Genomic DNA, 18,122 nt, shown 5'->3' on the forward strand with positions numbered 1-18,122 from the left:
TCAGATGCAAGCAGTGCTGAAACCCTTCCAAGCAGTGTTCACCAACCTGCCTGGCAGGACTGAAGTGGCGGTCCATGAAGTGGACACCGGGAATCATGCCCCACTCCGGCGGACAGCCTATCGAATCTCCGACGAGGTGCAGCATGTCATGCGCCAGGAGGTCGAGGAGATGCTGCAGTTGGGGGTGATTAAGCGGTCCAAGAGCGCGTGGGCCTCACCTGTAGTCCTGGTGCCTAAGAAGGACCGGACCACCCGGTTCTGTGTGGACTACAGGGGGCTCAACGCTATCACCGCCTCTGATGCACAACCAATGCCACGCATTGAGGAGCTGCTGGAGCGGTTAGCCAGCGCGAGCTATCTCTCCATTATGGATTTGAGTCGGGGATATTGGCAGATTCCCTTGAGCCCCGGGGCCCAGGAGAAGTCCGCCTTTATCACCCCCTTCGGATTGTATGAATCCACGGTCATGCCTTTCGGCATGAAAAATGCCCCTGCCACGTTCCAGCGAATGGTCAACCACCTGCTCCAGGGACTGGAGAGGTACGCAGTGGCATACCTGGATGACATTGCCATCTTCAGTCCCACCTGGGAGGATCACCTCGAGCATTTGCAGCAGGTGCTCGGGCGCATTCACCAGGCGGGCTTGACCATCAAGCCGGGAAAGTGCCAGATGGGCATGAACGAGGTCCACTACCTGGGGCACCAGGTAGGTGGGGGTACTCTGAAGCCAGAGCCTGGGAAGGTGGACGCTATCGTGTCCTGGCCCACCCCCAGGACCAAGAAGCAGGTGCAGTCCTTCTTGGGAACCGCAGGGTACTATAGACGCTTTGTACAGGACTATAGTAGCCTTGCGAAGCCCTTGACAGACCTCACCAGGAAGAGCCTACCCCATTCCGTCAAATGGACGGATGAATGCGAGGTGGCCTTTAGGGCTTTGAAGACTGCCCTGAGCAGCTCTCCTGTACTAAAGGCGGTCGACGGCACACGGCCACTCTTAGTACAGACCGACGCCAGTGAGTTTGGCCTCGGTGCTGTACTCAGCCAGGTCGACTCGGGGAACCAAGAACACCCCGTGTTGTACCTAAGCCGGAAACTGCTGCCGAGGGAAGAGGCCTATTCCACCATAGAGAAGGAGTGCCTGGCCATTGTATGGGCCCTCAACCGCTTACAGCCTTACTTGTACGAGCGCCCCTTCATTGTCGTGACTGACCACAACCCCCTGAGTTGGCTGCACACCATGTCAGGTGCCAACGGAAGGTTGTTACGCTGGAGCCTCACCCTCCAGCAGTACGACTTTACCGTTCAACATCGCAAGGGCAGCGAGCATGGCAATGCCGATGGGTTGTCCCGGCGAGGGGAGCCTCCAGACATAAGCTTGGAGGAGTACCAGAAGGTCCTACCTCCATAGCGCAGTCTAAAAGGGGGAGGTGTCAGGCAAAAGGTATTTTTCCCCGAATTTTTAAAAATGAGATATGTCTCAAAGAAAAACCCCCCACCCCCTATCCGTTTGTAAGAGAAGACATAGAACTCACTTTTGCTTTCCCCCAAACCAGGAATCTTTATGACCCGCCATAAAACCTCAGTCCAGAGCAAGCACTGGTACAAACCGGAAAGTCCCTCCAAAAAACCCCATTGTTTAATTGTACAAACGTTTAATGTCGATTTTAATAACGTACAGGTCCGACAGAAGCATCGGGACCACCTTTTTGGAATGCTTAAATTTTTCCCATTACAATAGTATAACTTGCATAACTGAGGAATGACCGGGAACTGAGATAATGAATTCTGAGCTTCTGAGCGTCATAGCAATTTCATATTTGAACTCTATCTTCATGAATATTGGTGACGGTCAAGATGATGTCTCCCTCTTGGATGTGTGACCCCCCCACACCAAGATATGAAATCTGAAGGATTTTTTAGGTTTTCGGTAGCAGGGTGGGCTCGCAAAGCCGAGCCCCCGTGGGAGGTACATAATGGGTGTCTCCCAGAGTTTTGGCTGCATGCTAAAAACCAGATCGGCCATTTTTCAAGCCATTCTTCTCAGGGACGTCGAACGCACGCACATTACGCGGCGTAAGAAGAATCACCTCTAATTTCCGGGGAGCCGTCCCCCCCACCGAATCTGAGACCATCACCTCGTGGCGCAGGTTTTGCTATTACTTATCCCTTTTATTTTAAGAACTGTTTATGCATACATGTAAATTGTCTCCTTTATAATATCTTGTATATATTTTGTAAACACTGCCCACCTTTGGGAGTAAATCATTATTATTTACCAGCTTCTTTCTTCTTGTCCTATGTCGAGCAAACACGTTCCTCACCCGCTAATTCACGTTACCTACCAGGTACCCGATCCACCTGTTAAGCGATCGGTGGTGGCAGTATACCAGTGTTTATGTGATATTGTGTTTTGAGGGTGGCTGGACGGAGGTATATATACGTTCCTGGAAGGAACTGGTGTTATATATACGTCCTGTCACATCACGTGCCGCAATAGTCGACATAAATTAGAGCAGCTGCACCCGTGCGTATCCTCGGTCAATACCGTGTTTGACCAGCAGGATAAGGGGGCGCCAGAGAGCTGCAAGGTCTGACCCAAGTGGGTGTTGTTTTCATGACAAGGCTTGAGGGTGAAGAGGTTAAAAAAAAATAAAAAATGTTGAGCTGTGTTTATTGACACTAGCAAAACCAGGGAGGACTGGGTCAAATCTTAGCACTGCAAGTCTTAATTAGATGCACCTAATTTGCTTTAATTAAGAACCAGGGCCTGTGTTCACTAGATTGGTCAGTCAGCTAGATAAAGCAGAGTTGAGTGTTCTGCTGGTGAGGGTGTCCAGCCTAAGGCTATGTGCCCACGATGCAGAAATGCTGCATATTTTTTTCGCTTCTCCCCCGCTTGCGGTTTTTACATGTGTTTTTTCCTGCCAGGTAGAAGCGTTTGTCAAGCGTTCTTCACATGCATTTCTGCATGCGGGTTATCAAGCGCTTTCCAAACGATTTTAGCATCACTTGGAAAAGTGCTTGACAACTTGGTCACACTATATAAATCCATGCAACCGGCATGGATTTATATAGTGTGACCAAGTAATGGTTAAAAAAAAAAAAGAATAAGAATGGTAAAAAATAAAAAATAAAGATTATACTTACCTTCCGATGGCCCCCGGTGTTTTCTCCTCTCCGTCTGGTCTGTTGCATGGCTCACGGTGGTGTGAAAAGACCTGCAGTGACGTCACTGAGTCATGTGACAGGTCACGCGAGCGACGTCAGCGGTCGCGTGACCTGTCACATGACTAAATCACATCATGACAGGTCCTTCACACCACTGTAACCCATACAACAGACCAGACGGAGAGGAGAAAACACCGGGGGCCATCGGAAGGTAAGTATAATCTTTATTTTTTATTTTAAATTATTTTTTTAACAGGTTCTATGATACCTGGGTCTGGAGGAGAGTCTCCTCTTCTCCAAACCCGGGTACCATCCGCGCATAGAATCACATAATATCTGTATGTGCAAATGTGCTGACACAGATAATATGCGTTTCAATGAAAGTCAATGGTGGCAATTACGCTGCATGTCCGCAAAATTAATGGACATGCTGCGTATTTTTCCGTAATGATAATCCGCAGCGGAAATCACATGCGGATTATCATTGGGGACCATGGGGCACATATTACCAAGTGTTTTTTAAGCGTTTTCGCTGCGGAAATTCTGCGGCAAAAACGCTTGAAAAACGCATAGTGGGCATGCAGCGTAATGCTATGTGCACACAAAGAGTTTTTGATGCTTTTTCGCGGCGGTTTTCCCGCCGTAAAAACCCTTGTTAATAGGTCTGCCAGCTGTAGCAAAAAAACACAGCATGGCCATTGTTCAGGCATTTACGCCACAAATTCGCGCCCACTGACTTGCATTGAACCGCAGCAAACCCGCAGGTATAATATTTATACTTGCGGATTTGCTTCGTTTCAATTAAAGCCAATGGGCGCGAATTCGCGCCGGAAACACGGTGCAGATGGTATCTGAGTCGAGAGATGAGGACTACTGCTCCGCTCATCTGACCGCCGCTCCCACTGATAACAGCGAGAACGGCGCTGCTGAGGGGGGCAGTAGTTTTCCTCAGCAGAACCGGCATGCCCGCTGTTAAAAAAAAGAAAAAGTAAAAGTAAATATTAAAAAAAAAAAAACAAACTTATACTCACCTGTCTGGTGGGCCCCCGGTGTCCTTCTGGTCCCCGGCGGCGATCCAATGCTCCCGGCAGCCAGCGGTAGACTGCGGGAGCACGCTCGCTCCCAGCAGTATACTGAGCTGCCAGGAACTGTGGTGACATCAGCGATCAGCTGATCGGTCACGTGACCGATCAGCTGATGCTCACATTACCTCACCATGGGAATATTCTGAAGAATGCTCCCATGGTGGCAAGTTCACTGGGGCTGATCAGCTGATCAACCCCCGTGACCTCCTACAGCATGTACTCTGACAGGGGTGATTTTACACATGTCAGTGTAAAATGCTGTCTTCTACAGCAGTGACATCAGTAATTTCTGATGTCACTGCTGTAGAAGTGACCAGGATCGTCGTGGGACACTCGTTGGCGGTGATCGTGGACTATGTCGTTGACAGTGGACAGGTGAGGGATATGGTTGTTTGTTATTTTGCGTTTTTTTCAGGAGATCAAGGCATTCGGGCACTGAGAGGGTAATAAAAAAATTGTAGAAGTGTTTTTTATTTCATTACAATACTTTATTCTGGCTGTGTCCTTTATTGAAAAAGCGGCGACCATTTTAGTACGCGGTCAGTAATGGGGGCGTCTTATAAACGCCCTCCATTACTAACCTGGGTTTCACGTCAGCTGCAAATACAAGGCTGACGTGAACCCCAAACCCATTACCCCACTCGCTACCACTACAGGGCAGTGGGAAGAGCGGAGGTTAAGCGCCAGATTTGGGGCATCTTATGGATGCGCCATTTCTGGGACTGCTGAGGGGTGACGTTATTAGCCGCGGAGGGGGCTAGTATCCATGGCCCCTTCCCTGGCTATTAATATCAGCCCCTAGCTGTCTGTTTAGCCTTTGCTGGTTAGATTTTATAGGGGGACCCACGTCAATTTTTTTCTGGGGCCCCCCTGTAAACTAGCCAGTAAAGGCTAAACAAACAGCTGTGGGCTGATACTATTAGCCAGGGAATATTGTTGGCTAATGGCCCCTTCCGCGGCTACTAACATCAGCCCCCAGTGGTCGGCTTTCCCTCTGCTGGTTATAAAAATGATGCGGGAGCCCGCGCCATATTTTTTTTAAATTTTAGGCTCTGTGCCCACGATCAGGATATAGCAGCGCTTTGGACACATTTTTTTTGCTGTGTCCAAAATGTTGCATTCTATTGAACGCAGGTAAATCCACATGTGTTCACTGGACCATGCGGATTTACCGCATTCAATATTTTCTAGTGGTCAAATTTCTGTTGCTGACACTAGCGCCTCTGCAAGAGAATTTGAGATGCTGCGGTACTGAAAGACGCGTCGCATGAGAGTGTCCACGGGTGATTCGCAGCCTCAGTTGCATGCATAGTGGACATGGGATTTCTAGAGATCCCATCCACTATGCTGTAACATCCGGATGCTGCGGGTTTGACGCTGTATAAACACGCAGTGTCAAATCTGCAGGGGCTCCTGACCGTGGCCACATACCCAAACACACCCGCAGCACGTCAATTTCTGTAGCAGACACGCTAGTCTCTGCTGAAGATTTTGACCGATTGAAGTGTCATTATAAGCAGTAAAAGCACATGTACCGACAACAAAAGTGCGGCATTAGAACACCGCGTTTTGGACGCAACAAAAATATGATGCGTCCAAAGTGCTTCTGAGTGCTGATTGGGGGAGACGTAGCGGCTAATGAAACAGCTGTGAGATGTTAATTAGACCTTTTCATGACCAAACTTAATTAAAGTAAAGTAGAGAGTTAAATAAACACACAAACACAGAGTAAACACTTTATTTGAAATACAACAGAAACATTCTTTAATCATTTAAATTAACCAATATACTCACCCCAGTTCTGACAGTAATCCAAGGGTTTAATCAATGTCCCACCAAATAAACTTTATTTAGCTCCAAAAGGCATTTTTTGATGTACAAAAACGCTTAAAAAAAAACGCGTCAAAAACCACGCAGCTTTTCCACAGCGTTTATCCTGCCAAGATGCAGAAACGCTCAGGAAATTTCTGCTTCAAATCCTGATCATGCACCTAAGGCCAAGACACCACTATCAGTACTTGGTCAGTATTCGGTCAGTATGTTTTCTCAGGAGTGTGAGCCAAAACCAGGTGAGGTACAATCAGAGAAAAGGTTTAATAGAAACAAGTCACCAATTCTGCATTCATCAACCACTCCTGGTTTTGGCTCCCACTCCTGAGAAAAAATACTGACCAAATACTAATAAGGAGGCCGTGGCCTAACATGTGAACTGTAGGTGGGAGAGACATGTGCCAGGGTCTCTCTCTGAATGGAGTGACTGGGAGTCAGTTGTCTGCTGGATATAGTAGAGGCCAGAATCCCTCCATTAAGAGAGTCTGCAAGTATCAGTGGTTGCTATGACAATAGCTGCTTCATTTGACAGAATTTGGGCTAGCTAAGCTGTGTATGAGTAGCCAGCGTCTGTTTTGTTTAGTTAAATCCCTAGCCTTGTCCAAGCACTATGTTTATGACTTTATTGTGGTGCTGTGTAACCTGTGGAAAACAATAAAAGCTGCAAATGTTTGGACTAAAACTGTATTGCCTGTGTGAATGTTACCCAAGACCTAATGCGTACCAGAGATAAAATCTCTACCTCACTAATTTGGGGTACATTTGATGTTTTGATCAATTCTTATTGTATTTTTTTTTACAGAATTGCAGCGTATATAGTGAAAATCACACTCTCCTATGAGCACCAACTGCAGGCTGATCGTCATAGGAGCACCGTAATGACTGGCATTGGAGTCTTTAGTAAACCCACAGCTGCTTTAACAACCCATTGGCACTGGCGACACAAGTGGGTTGCATGGGCATGAGGAACAGAACAACCCCTGACAGCGCGTTGTAAATACTGCCATCACAGATTGGCAGTGTAATTTAACTTGGTAACAGCGGTGGTCGGAGATTGCTGTTAGACGTAGATGATGGCTGTGTGACATGTCACACTCCAGATTTCTAGAATATGGGTTAAAGGATTGTCTCAAATTCTTATGTGGTTAAAATTGCAAAATGTAAGGGGCAAACAACTTTGCAATTCACTACTTGTAAAAAATACTCTCCATTCTCAAAAACAGAGGAATTTTTAGTTGTATAATTCACAACTCATTGTTTAGGTTACCAACCATGCAGCACTTTTAGAGTAGTTGTTACCTAGGTAAGGATCTTGGGTCACCAGCAGGCTCTAGGCCTGTTAGCCCCGCTTTGAAGGAAGCAAGACTGATCCAAGCAGCTCTTGTTCTTATCTGGTGCTATAGAAGCAAACCTGCTTGTGTTGGCAGCTAGAAACTGGACTCCGCTCGAACCAGCAGCACAATCATGCCTAATCACAGATCTTTAACAATATGCTAGTGTCTGCCTCTCATATACATGTGTTCATTAAACCACTCACAGAAATGGATAAAATAAATTACATTTTATTGAACATGCTTAAAAGCGTAAGACATGCAACAATAATACATGTAAGAGCAAGGATCAAGTAACGAAAGATGGTGGTACGTCAGGTCTGACCAGAGGTATACAAGTTATGGTTAATAGTGGCTGCCATACATTAATATATGTACATGGTCTAAAATTGACCCCATTTAAACAGGTTAATACATATAAGCAGTGCTGGTTAATTAATGCATACCCATGGTACAATTGCGCGTTTCATACTGGTGCTTTATCAATCATTAACCGGCTCTCTTTATATTGATTAGCTTGTTTAACCCCTTTATCCCCAAGGTTGTTTGTACATTAATGACCGGGCCAATTTTTACAATTCTGACCACTGTCACTTTATGAGGTAATTACTCTGGAACACTTCAGAGGATCCCCCTGCCCCTGATTGTTAGACCGGCTTTTCATGACATATTGTACTTCATGACAGTGATAAAATTTCTACAATATCACTTGCGTTACTTTGTGAAAAAAAAAACGGAAATTTGGCAAAAATTTAGAAAATTTTGCAATTTTCCAGCTTTGAATTTTGATGCCCTTAAATCAGAGAGATATGTCACAGAAAATAGTTAATAAATAACATTTCCCACATGTTTACTTTACATTAGCACAATTTTGGAACCAACTTTTTTTGGGTTAGGAAGTTAAGGGTTAAAAGATTTCTCATTTTTCCAACAAAATTTACAAAACAATTTTTTTTAGGGACCACATCACATTTGAAGTGACTTTCTGAGGTCTATATGACAGAAAATACCCAAAAGCGACACCATTCTAAAAACTGCACCCCTCAAGGTCCTCAAAACCACATTGAAGAAGTTTATTAACCCTTCAGGTGCTTCACAGGAATTTTTGGAATGTGGAAGAAAAAAATGAACATTTAACTTTTTTTCACAAAAATGTTACTTAATTTTTTTGTTTGGGCACACAGCAGGGCTCGGTAGGGAAGGAGCGTCATTTGACATTTGGAATGTAAAATTTGGTTGAATAATTAGCGCACGCCATGTCGGGTTTGGAGAGCCCCTGATGTGCCTAAACAGTGGAAACCCCCCAAAAGTGACAACATTTTGGAAACTAGACCCCTCAGGGAACTTCTCTAGATGTGTGGTGAGCACCCAGAATCCCCAGGTGCTTCACAGAAGTTTATCACATTTTCACATTTTTCCCACAAAAAATGTTTTTTTTAGCCCTCAATTTAGCATTTTCATAAGGGTAACAGGAGAAATTGCACCACACCATTTGTTGTGCAATATCTCCAGAGTAAGCCGATACCCCATATGTGGGGGAAAAGCACTGTTTGGGCGCACGGCAGGGTTCGGAAGGGAAGGAGGGCCATTTGACTCTTTGAATGTAAAATTTGTTTGAATAATTAGCGGACGCCAAGAACACTGTGTGACTTTTTGTGCGCAAAATTGGCTGGAATCGAGAGCGGATACCATGTCGTGTTTGGAGAGCCCCTGATGCACCTAAATAGTGGAAACTAGTGATGGGCGAGCACTAAAATGCTCGGGTGCTCAATGCTCGGGTCGAGCACATTGGAACACTCGAGCCCAATGTAAGTCTATGAGAAACTCGAGCATTTTTCTGGCGGCTCCCCCCGGCGGTCGGCAGAAGGCCTAAAAATTGCCCAAATCGATGGGAACAGTGCTCAAATGACATGGGAACAGCATGTAGAAGACCCCTGGAAGCATTTCTGACTCCCAGGTCACTGCTGTCAACAATGTTGTCAGAGGTATTACGCCACTTTTACGGACTCACAATAAAACATACAAAAACTAAACCAAAATGGATTTTCCTGGGAAATATGTTAAGGTACAACCTTTCCAGGGTAATGACTTGTATATAAAGCAAAACAAATAGCCAAAAACAAAAATACTCCTCCACACCTTGGGCTATGTTCACACTTAGGGTTTTTGATGCGTTTTTGCACTTTTGCATTACTTTCAATCGTAACAAATGCATTCACCAGGAAAAGTCATTTTAACATTTTACAACCTTAACTGGCCATGTGGTGTGTGAGATATCATCAGACACATCGTGCTTCATTTATGAAGGAGGGACTCTGAAAGTCACAAAACCTAATTTTATAGGGCCATCAGGCGGCCGTTACTATTCTTAAAGGGCCAGCAGTCGGCCCCCACTATTCTTAGAGAGCCATCAGCCGGCTATGTTTTATTGTTCCCATTATTAAAGAGTGGGTCTCCTATACTGTAATTGCGTATGCAGTGAGTGGCAGGGCTGCCCAAAATTTGGAAGCACCCCAATACCCCTTTGAAGAGACTTACAGGAGGGCCTCATGAAAACAATGTTCCCATTATTAGGAAGTAGGTCTCCCATTGTGTTAGCCTATGCAGTGAATGCAAGGGCTGCCAAAAATTGGGAGGCACTCCAATGCCCCTCGGAAGAGACGTGGAGGAGGGCCTCATAAAAAATGTTCCCATTAGAAAGGAGCGGGTTTCCTATACTTGTAATGCCCATGCACTAAGTGTACGGGCTGACAAACATTTACTCCTGGGGGGTATACATGAACATACAATTTTTTACGGACATCATAAACACCCGTTAAAAAAATGATGTGGGTGTTGCATCACGGACACCCTGGTGATATGGTGGTGGAGGATGAGGATGAGGAGAAGGAGGAGAAGAGCAAATAGCCAAAATCAGGAAGCATATACCCATGTGTGGGTGTGAAAAGGTGAATGGGAATACACCTCCCAAAAAAAGACACTGGAGTTGAGTTTATGTTATGCTGCTATTATTCGGTGGTGTTGAGATGTATGGCCCAATCCAGTCCTTGTTCATTTTCATAAGAGTCAGCCTGTCAGCATTTTCAATTGACAGGTGGATGCGCTTATCATCTTATGAATGCGCCATTTCTGGGGCTGCTGAGGGCTGATAGTATAAGCCTCAGAGGTGGCCAGTATCCATGGTCCCTTTCTGGCTATTAATATCAGCTCACAGCTGTCTGTTTAGCCTTTGCTGGTTAGATTTTATAGGGGGACAATACGTCAAATTTTTTTTGGTCCCCCTGTAATCTAGCCAGTAAAGGCTAAGTAAATAGCTGTGAGCTGTAATTAATAGCAAGGGAACACCTTTGGCTAATGGCACCTTCCTTGGCTAGTAATATCAGCCCCCAACAGTTGGCTTTCCCTCTGCTGGTTATGAATTTTTTTTTATTTAGTTCTTAATTTTCTTTCATTTATAAGAAATTGAATGCCCACTGTACTTGTTTTTGACGCTGCGTAAACTCACTCGCAACATGTCAATTTCTGTAGTGGAGACACTAGTCTCTCCTGAAGATTTTGACTGACTGAAATGTCGTGGATCGGCATGTACTGACAAATTAAGAGCAGCATTAGAACACAGCGTTTTGGAAGCAGCGAAAATACCCTGCATCCAAAGCACTGCTGGTTCCTGATTGTGGGGACGTAGCGGCTAACCAAAACAGCTGTGAGCCATTATTAATAGCCAGAGAACATGTTGGCCTAATGGCCCCTTCCTAAGCTAAAAATAACAGCCCTCAGCTGCCCCAGATATGACACTTCATATCTGAATGGTATTAGGGCTAATGAGATTAGGTTTTATGGGATTAGGTGTTGCTGACACCATGGCCAAGCATTTGTTATAGAATCTCCTAACATTTGTTTTAGAATCTCCTAACAGGATCACATGTGCTGGGCTGATTGCAAGTACTACAAGTCCAAAACTAACTGGTAAGGCTGCCCAGCATGCAGAGGCTGGATTGAGAATCCCAGAGGCTGCAGATAAGTACAAAGGTGGCAGAAAAGTACATAGTTAAACGCAATAACATAGTTTAATACAAGAGAATAGTTTGGTGTTTTCCTTACTTGCCTTCTATTTGTTTTTCTGCTTTTACCTGTATTGATTATCCCCATTAATATGTGCTCCATAGACAATGATACCAGGTGTGCGTCTTGTGAGATGTATGCATAACTTGAACAGCCGTTTGAGGGTGAATATATCTGCACTCGATGTCAGCGAGTCACATGTTTGGAAGCCCAGATACTGGATCTAAATATGCAGCTAGCAACACTCAGGAGCACTGCAAACCAGGAGAGGAGTTTAGAGCTCACTGAGTGTGCACTGGCTGGAGCCAGTGATATGAAGGAGGGTGGAGGTGGGGAAGATCAGGACCCAGAAGTAGGTACTTGGGTAACAGAAGAAGGGTTAAGGGGAAAAGTGCCAGGGAGCCCAGTCCTGATCTGGCACAACCTAGTAAATATGCCTGTTTGGCTGATATTAGGAATGCTAGTCCAGGATTAGGATGACTGCAGCAGGACGATGCTCCTAGCAACCAGGAAGACGACTGCTGTAGGAAGGAAGGTAATAGAAGTACAGGAAAGGCTAGACAGATGTTGGTGGCAGGGGACTCTCTAATTAGGCGGACAGACAGGGTCATCTGCCGCTGAGACCATGAATGCCGAACAGTGTATTGTCTGCTGGGTGCTCGGGTTCGACATACTGCGGATCGAATAGACAGATTGCTGGGTGGGCTGAGGAAAACCCAGCGGTCATGGTATACATCAGTACCAATGAGAAAGTTAGAGGAAGGTGGAAGGTACTTAAAAATAATTACAGGGAACTAGGAGAGAAGCTGAAGGCCAGGACCTCCAAGGTGATGTTTTCAGATATATTGCCGGTGCCACATGCGTCCCTAGAAAGACAGCGGGACCTTAGGGAGATAAATAAGTGGCTTAGACATTGGTTCAGGAAGGAAGGGTTTGAAATAAAAAGAAAGGTCAGCATACTACAAAGGTATATAAGAATGTTTCGTGCAATTGCACCCACAAATGAAACTCCTGAACTGTAACCTACTATAGTGCAATATAAAGCACCGGAACATAAAATATTTCTATAGTACCAAGAAATGCAGCCCATAAAACCATGCGTTAACCAAAAAGTATATACAAAGTTTATTTGTTAAACATATGTACACCATTAAAAACCAATTAAAAATACCCTTTTGTATCTTCTGCTTTTCACTCTTTTCTATTCACAGATTGCTACAATGCCAGTTTATTCCATATATCTCTAGACACTTGGTTTTAAGAAGCTTCGCCCCCAGCAGTTCGCCCCCAGCAGTTCGCCCCTAGATACATTTCACCCCCGCACATTTCGCCCCCGCACATTTCGCCCCCAGACGATTCGAACTGGGGGCGATATGTGCGGGGGTGAGATGTGCGGGGTCAAAACATCCTGGGGGCCAAATGCTGGGGACGAAATGTGTGGGGGCGAAATGTACCCGGGGGCGAACTGCTGGGGGCAAACTGCTGGGGGCAAACTGCTGGGGGCGAACTGCTGGGGCTGAAACATCCAATTCCCATTAGAATCATAAGAGTAATACAAAATATAAAACAAATTTAAAAAGTTATAAACTTTTTCATTTGTAATTGTAATAGTGCAGCAATAATAAAAATGGTAATAATACATTTGTCAGGCCTAGTCCCAGTAAGTTAGTAAGTTAGAGTAGGGAGTACAATTGGGGGAAAAGGTTGAACTTGATGGACCTAGGTCTTTATTCAACCTACGTTACTATGATACTAGTGATGGAGAGGTGTCAACCAGACACACTCATAACTAAACCTGTAAGTAAAGAGTTAAATGAACAAACACTCAGAGAATAAAACACTTTATTTGAATACAACAGACGCATTCTTTAATCATTTAAATTAAACAATATACTCACCCCAGATCTGACGGTAATCCAAGGGTTTAAGCAATGTCCCACCAAATAACTTTATTTAGCGCCAAAAAGCATTCATTGCTGTACAAAAACACATCAAAATCACAGCAGCGTTTTTGCTGCCAAGAGATGCAGAAACCTGGCAGAAATTTCTCCAATCAAATACTCAACGTGCGCACATAAGGTTATGTGCTTTTTGAATATTTGCATGACTCTCATATACAGTGGGTACGGAAAGTATTCAGACCCATTTACATTTTTCACTCTTAGTTTCATTGCAGCCATTTGGTAAATTATAAAAAGTTCATTTTTTTTCTCATTAAAGTACACTCTGCACCCCATCTTGACTGAAAAAAAACAGAAATGTAGAAATTTTTGCAAATTTAATAAAAAAGAAAAACTGAAATATCACATGGTCATAAGTATTCAGACCCTTTGCTCAGTATTGAGTAGAAGCACCCTTTTGAGCTAGTACAGCCATGAGTCTTCTTGGGAATGATGCACCAAGTTTTTCACACCTGGATTTGGGGATCCTCTGCCATTCTTCCTTGCAGATCCTCTCCAGTTCAGTCAGGTTGGATTGTGAGCGTTGGTGGACAGCCATTTTCAGGTCTCTCCAGAAATGCTCAATTAGGTTTAGGTCAGGGCTCTGGCTGGGCCAGTCAAGAATGGTCACAGTTTTGTTCTGAAGCCACTCCTTTGTAATTTGTTATTTTATTCTCTTGTTGGAAGGTGAACCTTCAGCCAAGTCTGAGGTCCAGAGAACTCTGGAAGAGGTTTTCATCCAGGATATCTCTGTACTTGGCCTGATTCATGTTTCCTTCAATTGCAATCAGTCGTCCTGTCCCTGCAGCTGAAAAACACCCCCATAGCATGATGCTGCCACCACCATGTTTCACTGTTGGGATTGTATTGGGCAGGTGATGAGCAGTGCCTGGTTCTCTCCACACATACCGCTTAGAATTATCACCAAAAAGTTCTATCTTCGTCTCATCAGACCAGAGAATCTTATTTCTCATAGTCTGGGAGTCCTTCATGTGTTTTCAGGAAAACTCTACGTGGGCTTTCACATGTCTTGCACTGAGTAGAGGCTTCCGTCAGGCTCTCTGCCATAAAGGCCCAACTGGTGGAGGGCTGCAGTGATAGTTGACTTTGTGGAACTTTCTCCCATCTCCCTACTGCATCTCTGGAGCTCAGCCACAGTCATCTTGGGGTTCTACCTTACCTCTCTCACAAAAGCTCTTCTCCCACGATTGCTCAGTTTGGCTGGACAGCCAGGTCTAGGAAGACTTCTGGTAGTCCCAAACTTCTTCCATTTAAGGATTATGGAGGCCACTGTGCTCTTAGGAACCTTGAGTACTGCAGAAATTCTTTTGTAACCTTGGCCAGATCTGTGCCTTGCCACAATTCTGTGTCTGAGCTTCTTGGGCAGTTCCTTTGAGCTCATGATTCTCATTTGGTCTGAAAAGCACTGTGAGCTGTGAGGTCTTATATAGAAAGGTGTGTGTCTTTCCAAATCAAGTCCTATCAGTTTAATTAAACACAGCTGGACTCCAATGAATGAGTAGAACCATCTCAAGGAAGATCACACGGAAATGGACAGCATGTGACTTAAATATGAGTGTCTGAGCAAAGGGTCTGAATACTTATGACCATGTGATATTTCAGTTTTTCTTTTTCAATAAATTTGCAAAAATTTCTACATTTCTGTTTTTTTCTGTTAAGATGGGATGCAGAGTGTACATTAATGAGAAAAAAAATGAACTTTTTAAAATTTACCAAATGGCTGCAATTAAAAAGAGTGAAAAATTTAAAGGGGTCTGAATACTTTCCGTACCCACTGTACGTGTGTAGGGTACCTCAGTTTGGCACGGGGGGAAAAAATACTTTGTACAAAGAAGATATTATTTCTCTACCGCCAAAAGATCTCAGAGAGAGATTCAAATGATGTTCTCATTGTAATGTCTACACGGTCAATTTTGAGACATAATAAAATTTTATATTTTATGAAAGCAAAAAAGTTTTTGGAGTCTACCATTCTGCTCTCAAATAACAAAGCTCAGGCTGAATAGTGCAGACCTGATAATAATAAACAAGATTGCTAACTACATTACCATCATTCTCTAATGTAGGGTAGCTGCGCACCCCACGCAGGTCATATTTCCCTTCGTCTCGTTCCGTAGGTATCTGTCCAGCAGAGAATGCTGCAGTCGGTCCCAAGGGTCTAGGTGCCAGGACAGTGCTTCGACCCTTCTTGGAAGGAGAAGACTTCAGTGCTGCAATGATAAAACAAAAAGCTATACTGTTGTATATGTAATTTCAGGGCATATAAGAAGAGAAAATATCAATCTAAGTGTCTCCTTTGCACATTGTTCGGGCTGAACATATGGACATAGTCTTAAGTAATCACTGTATTCAAACATGCACAAGAGATGTTTGGTCAGCAGTCAGGTAAAGTGGTAATGTGACAAAAACACTGAGTATGAGGTGCTTGATGATATGACAAGGTTAAAAGAAAAACTAATTACCAGTTTAGTGTAAGACCATGATGATCTATTATTACTGTACTAGTTATTTCCATTCACAACCTCCAATTCAAGGAAACTTCTAACAGCCGTAGAATTGCTAGGGAGATCAGTCACTCTTGAATGACAAGGCTATGTTTACAAAATTCACTTTTGCTGCTTTCTTATGCAAAATAAAAGAAGGCTTTTTACAGCACCAGCAATAACTGAATATTTTAGAAATGACATGCACACGCTCGCGTTTTTTCCCTGAATGAATTGGAAAACTGTTGCATTATTGAAAACTGCAGCATGTCACTTTGTGTTTTTGCAGCGTTATTTAACCACAGAAAGCAGTAAATGCAAAGGGAAAAAAAAAGCAGCTATCAGTTTTTCCAGCAATTTTGATGAAAGAAAATTGCAGGTATAGAAGGATGTGAAGCCCATTTATTTTTTATTTTCCCACATTTAAATTTTAACCCCTTCATGACCTTTAACTTATATGTATGTCAAAGGCAGGGTCCCTGCCTTTGAGGTGGGCGCCAATCCTAAGCCCGTATGTTATCTCGCACATATATCAAGTGTCTTTAACAGCCGCAAGTGGATCAGAAATCCACCTGAGGCTGTTAACAAGCTAAATGCAGTTGTCAATCACTAACAGCAACATTTAACACGCGCCGTCCGGAAGCGCGTTGCAAGGTCTGCCCATCGGCGTCACTGTGGCGTGATTGCAGGGCACTGATGGGATGTCATGACAGCCGGAGATCTGCAGAAGACCCCTGTGTCTGTCATTGGTAATCACCTATGAATGACAGCTCATTCTATGTATATCACAGATGATCGGATAATCGCAGCTCCAAGGCTTTTATGAGAGTATTTAAATCCGTTAAAAAAAAACATCACGACCTTGGACATGTCCATACGTGCAGGTCGGTAGGTGCTTACCGACCTTGGACGTATGGATACGTCCAGGAGATTTTGCACATACTGAGACTGTGCACGCACGATCAGCAGCGGATGTCAGCTGATTCTGACAGCTGACACCGGCACTCAGTGCCAGGAGCGATGCCGCACCGCACCCAAAAATGGCACCCACAAAACGTCAACTCCTCCAGCAAAAAACAAGCACTTACATGACTCTGTTGGCCGAAATATGCCAAAATTATATCATAGCTATCAAAATATGGCGATGCAAAAACTAGTTTTTGAAAAACAAAAGTGAGTTAACTAGTGATGAGCGAGCATGCTCGCTCCTGCTCTGTGTTCACCCGAGCATCTCACTGCTCAAGATGCTCAGCGCTCGCCCAGTATTTCCGGGGTTGCTCGGCGGGAGCTCAGGTCCCCTCCCTGCATGTTTGGCGCTCTTTAGAGCACCAATCAACATGCAGGTATTGTCTGCCACACACTGTAATGCCGCAGCCATGTTGGTTGTGGCATTACAGTGATTGGCTGGCTGCACAGCGTCATCAGGTCTATATCAGACCTGGCGCCACCATACTCGTCAGTCACTCCGGAATCAGACAGTGTAGGGAGAGATTTGCTTGTTTCTAGTTAATGTAGGTATACCAGACTATATTAGAGACACATATCCATCTCAACTAAGAGTACTTCTGAGGACTAATCCAGCTGCAGAGATATCAGTGCTAGGCAGGCAGGCAGGGTATATAGCAGACTGCAGTGCACATACCAAGAGCGTCCATTCCAGCTCTGTCTGCTGGTGCTTTTACAGATATTTGTAGAAATAGCCCCAGGTCTCAGGGGCCAGGAAAAATTTTCTTTTTTATCTTAATCCTGTTTACTTGCTTAAAAAGAAATCCAGAGAACACCGTTTTTCTGAGCCATTTGCTTGTTGGCACTGCAGAATACAGCCAGGTCCTTTCCATATTACAGCACTAACAATCTAGCTATTTAAAACTGTGGTTTGTCCGTCACACGGATCACATATAATTGCACTGAAAATTCTGCCATTTCTGGCCTCCATTAAAATTTTGTTTCAGTGTGTCAGTGAAGCTATTGACACCAGCTTGCTGTTAAAAATAGTTACCTACAGGCCAACTATTTAAAACTGTGGTTTGTCCGTTACACGGATCACATATAAGTTCGCTCCAAATTCAGCCATTTGTAGTGAGCGTGGAAGATATTGTCCTCCATTTAAAATGAGCAAGGCACGTGGGGAAGGGACTGCGGAACTGGACGTGATGGTTCATGCAGAGGCTGAGGGCATGCTGATATTGTGCCACAATAAAC

The 18,122-nt window shown here is 44.3% G+C and overlaps 1 protein-coding gene across 8 annotated transcripts in view; it reads right to left on the reverse strand.

Moving 5' to 3' along the window:
- Positions 1–18,122, reverse strand: part of PIP5K1C (phosphatidylinositol-4-phosphate 5-kinase type 1 gamma) — a 633,992-nt gene that overhangs the window by 321,661 nt on the left and 294,209 nt on the right. For all 8 annotated transcript variants that reach the window (XM_073685093.1, XM_073685062.1, XM_073685071.1 and 5 more), the window contains exon 12: positions 15,486–15,647. In XM_073685093.1, the coding sequence (XP_073541194.1) occupies positions 15,486–15,647 (162 nt within the window). The remainder of the gene's footprint in view (positions 1–15,485; positions 15,648–18,122) is intronic.

This window comes from Phyllobates terribilis, unplaced genomic scaffold (genome assembly GCF_046119375.1).
Source record: "Phyllobates terribilis strain yellow unplaced genomic scaffold, ASM4611937v1 Scaffold_1__5_contigs__length_1240528914, whole genome shotgun sequence".
Lineage (NCBI taxonomy): Eukaryota > Metazoa > Chordata > Amphibia > Anura > Dendrobatidae > Phyllobates > Phyllobates terribilis.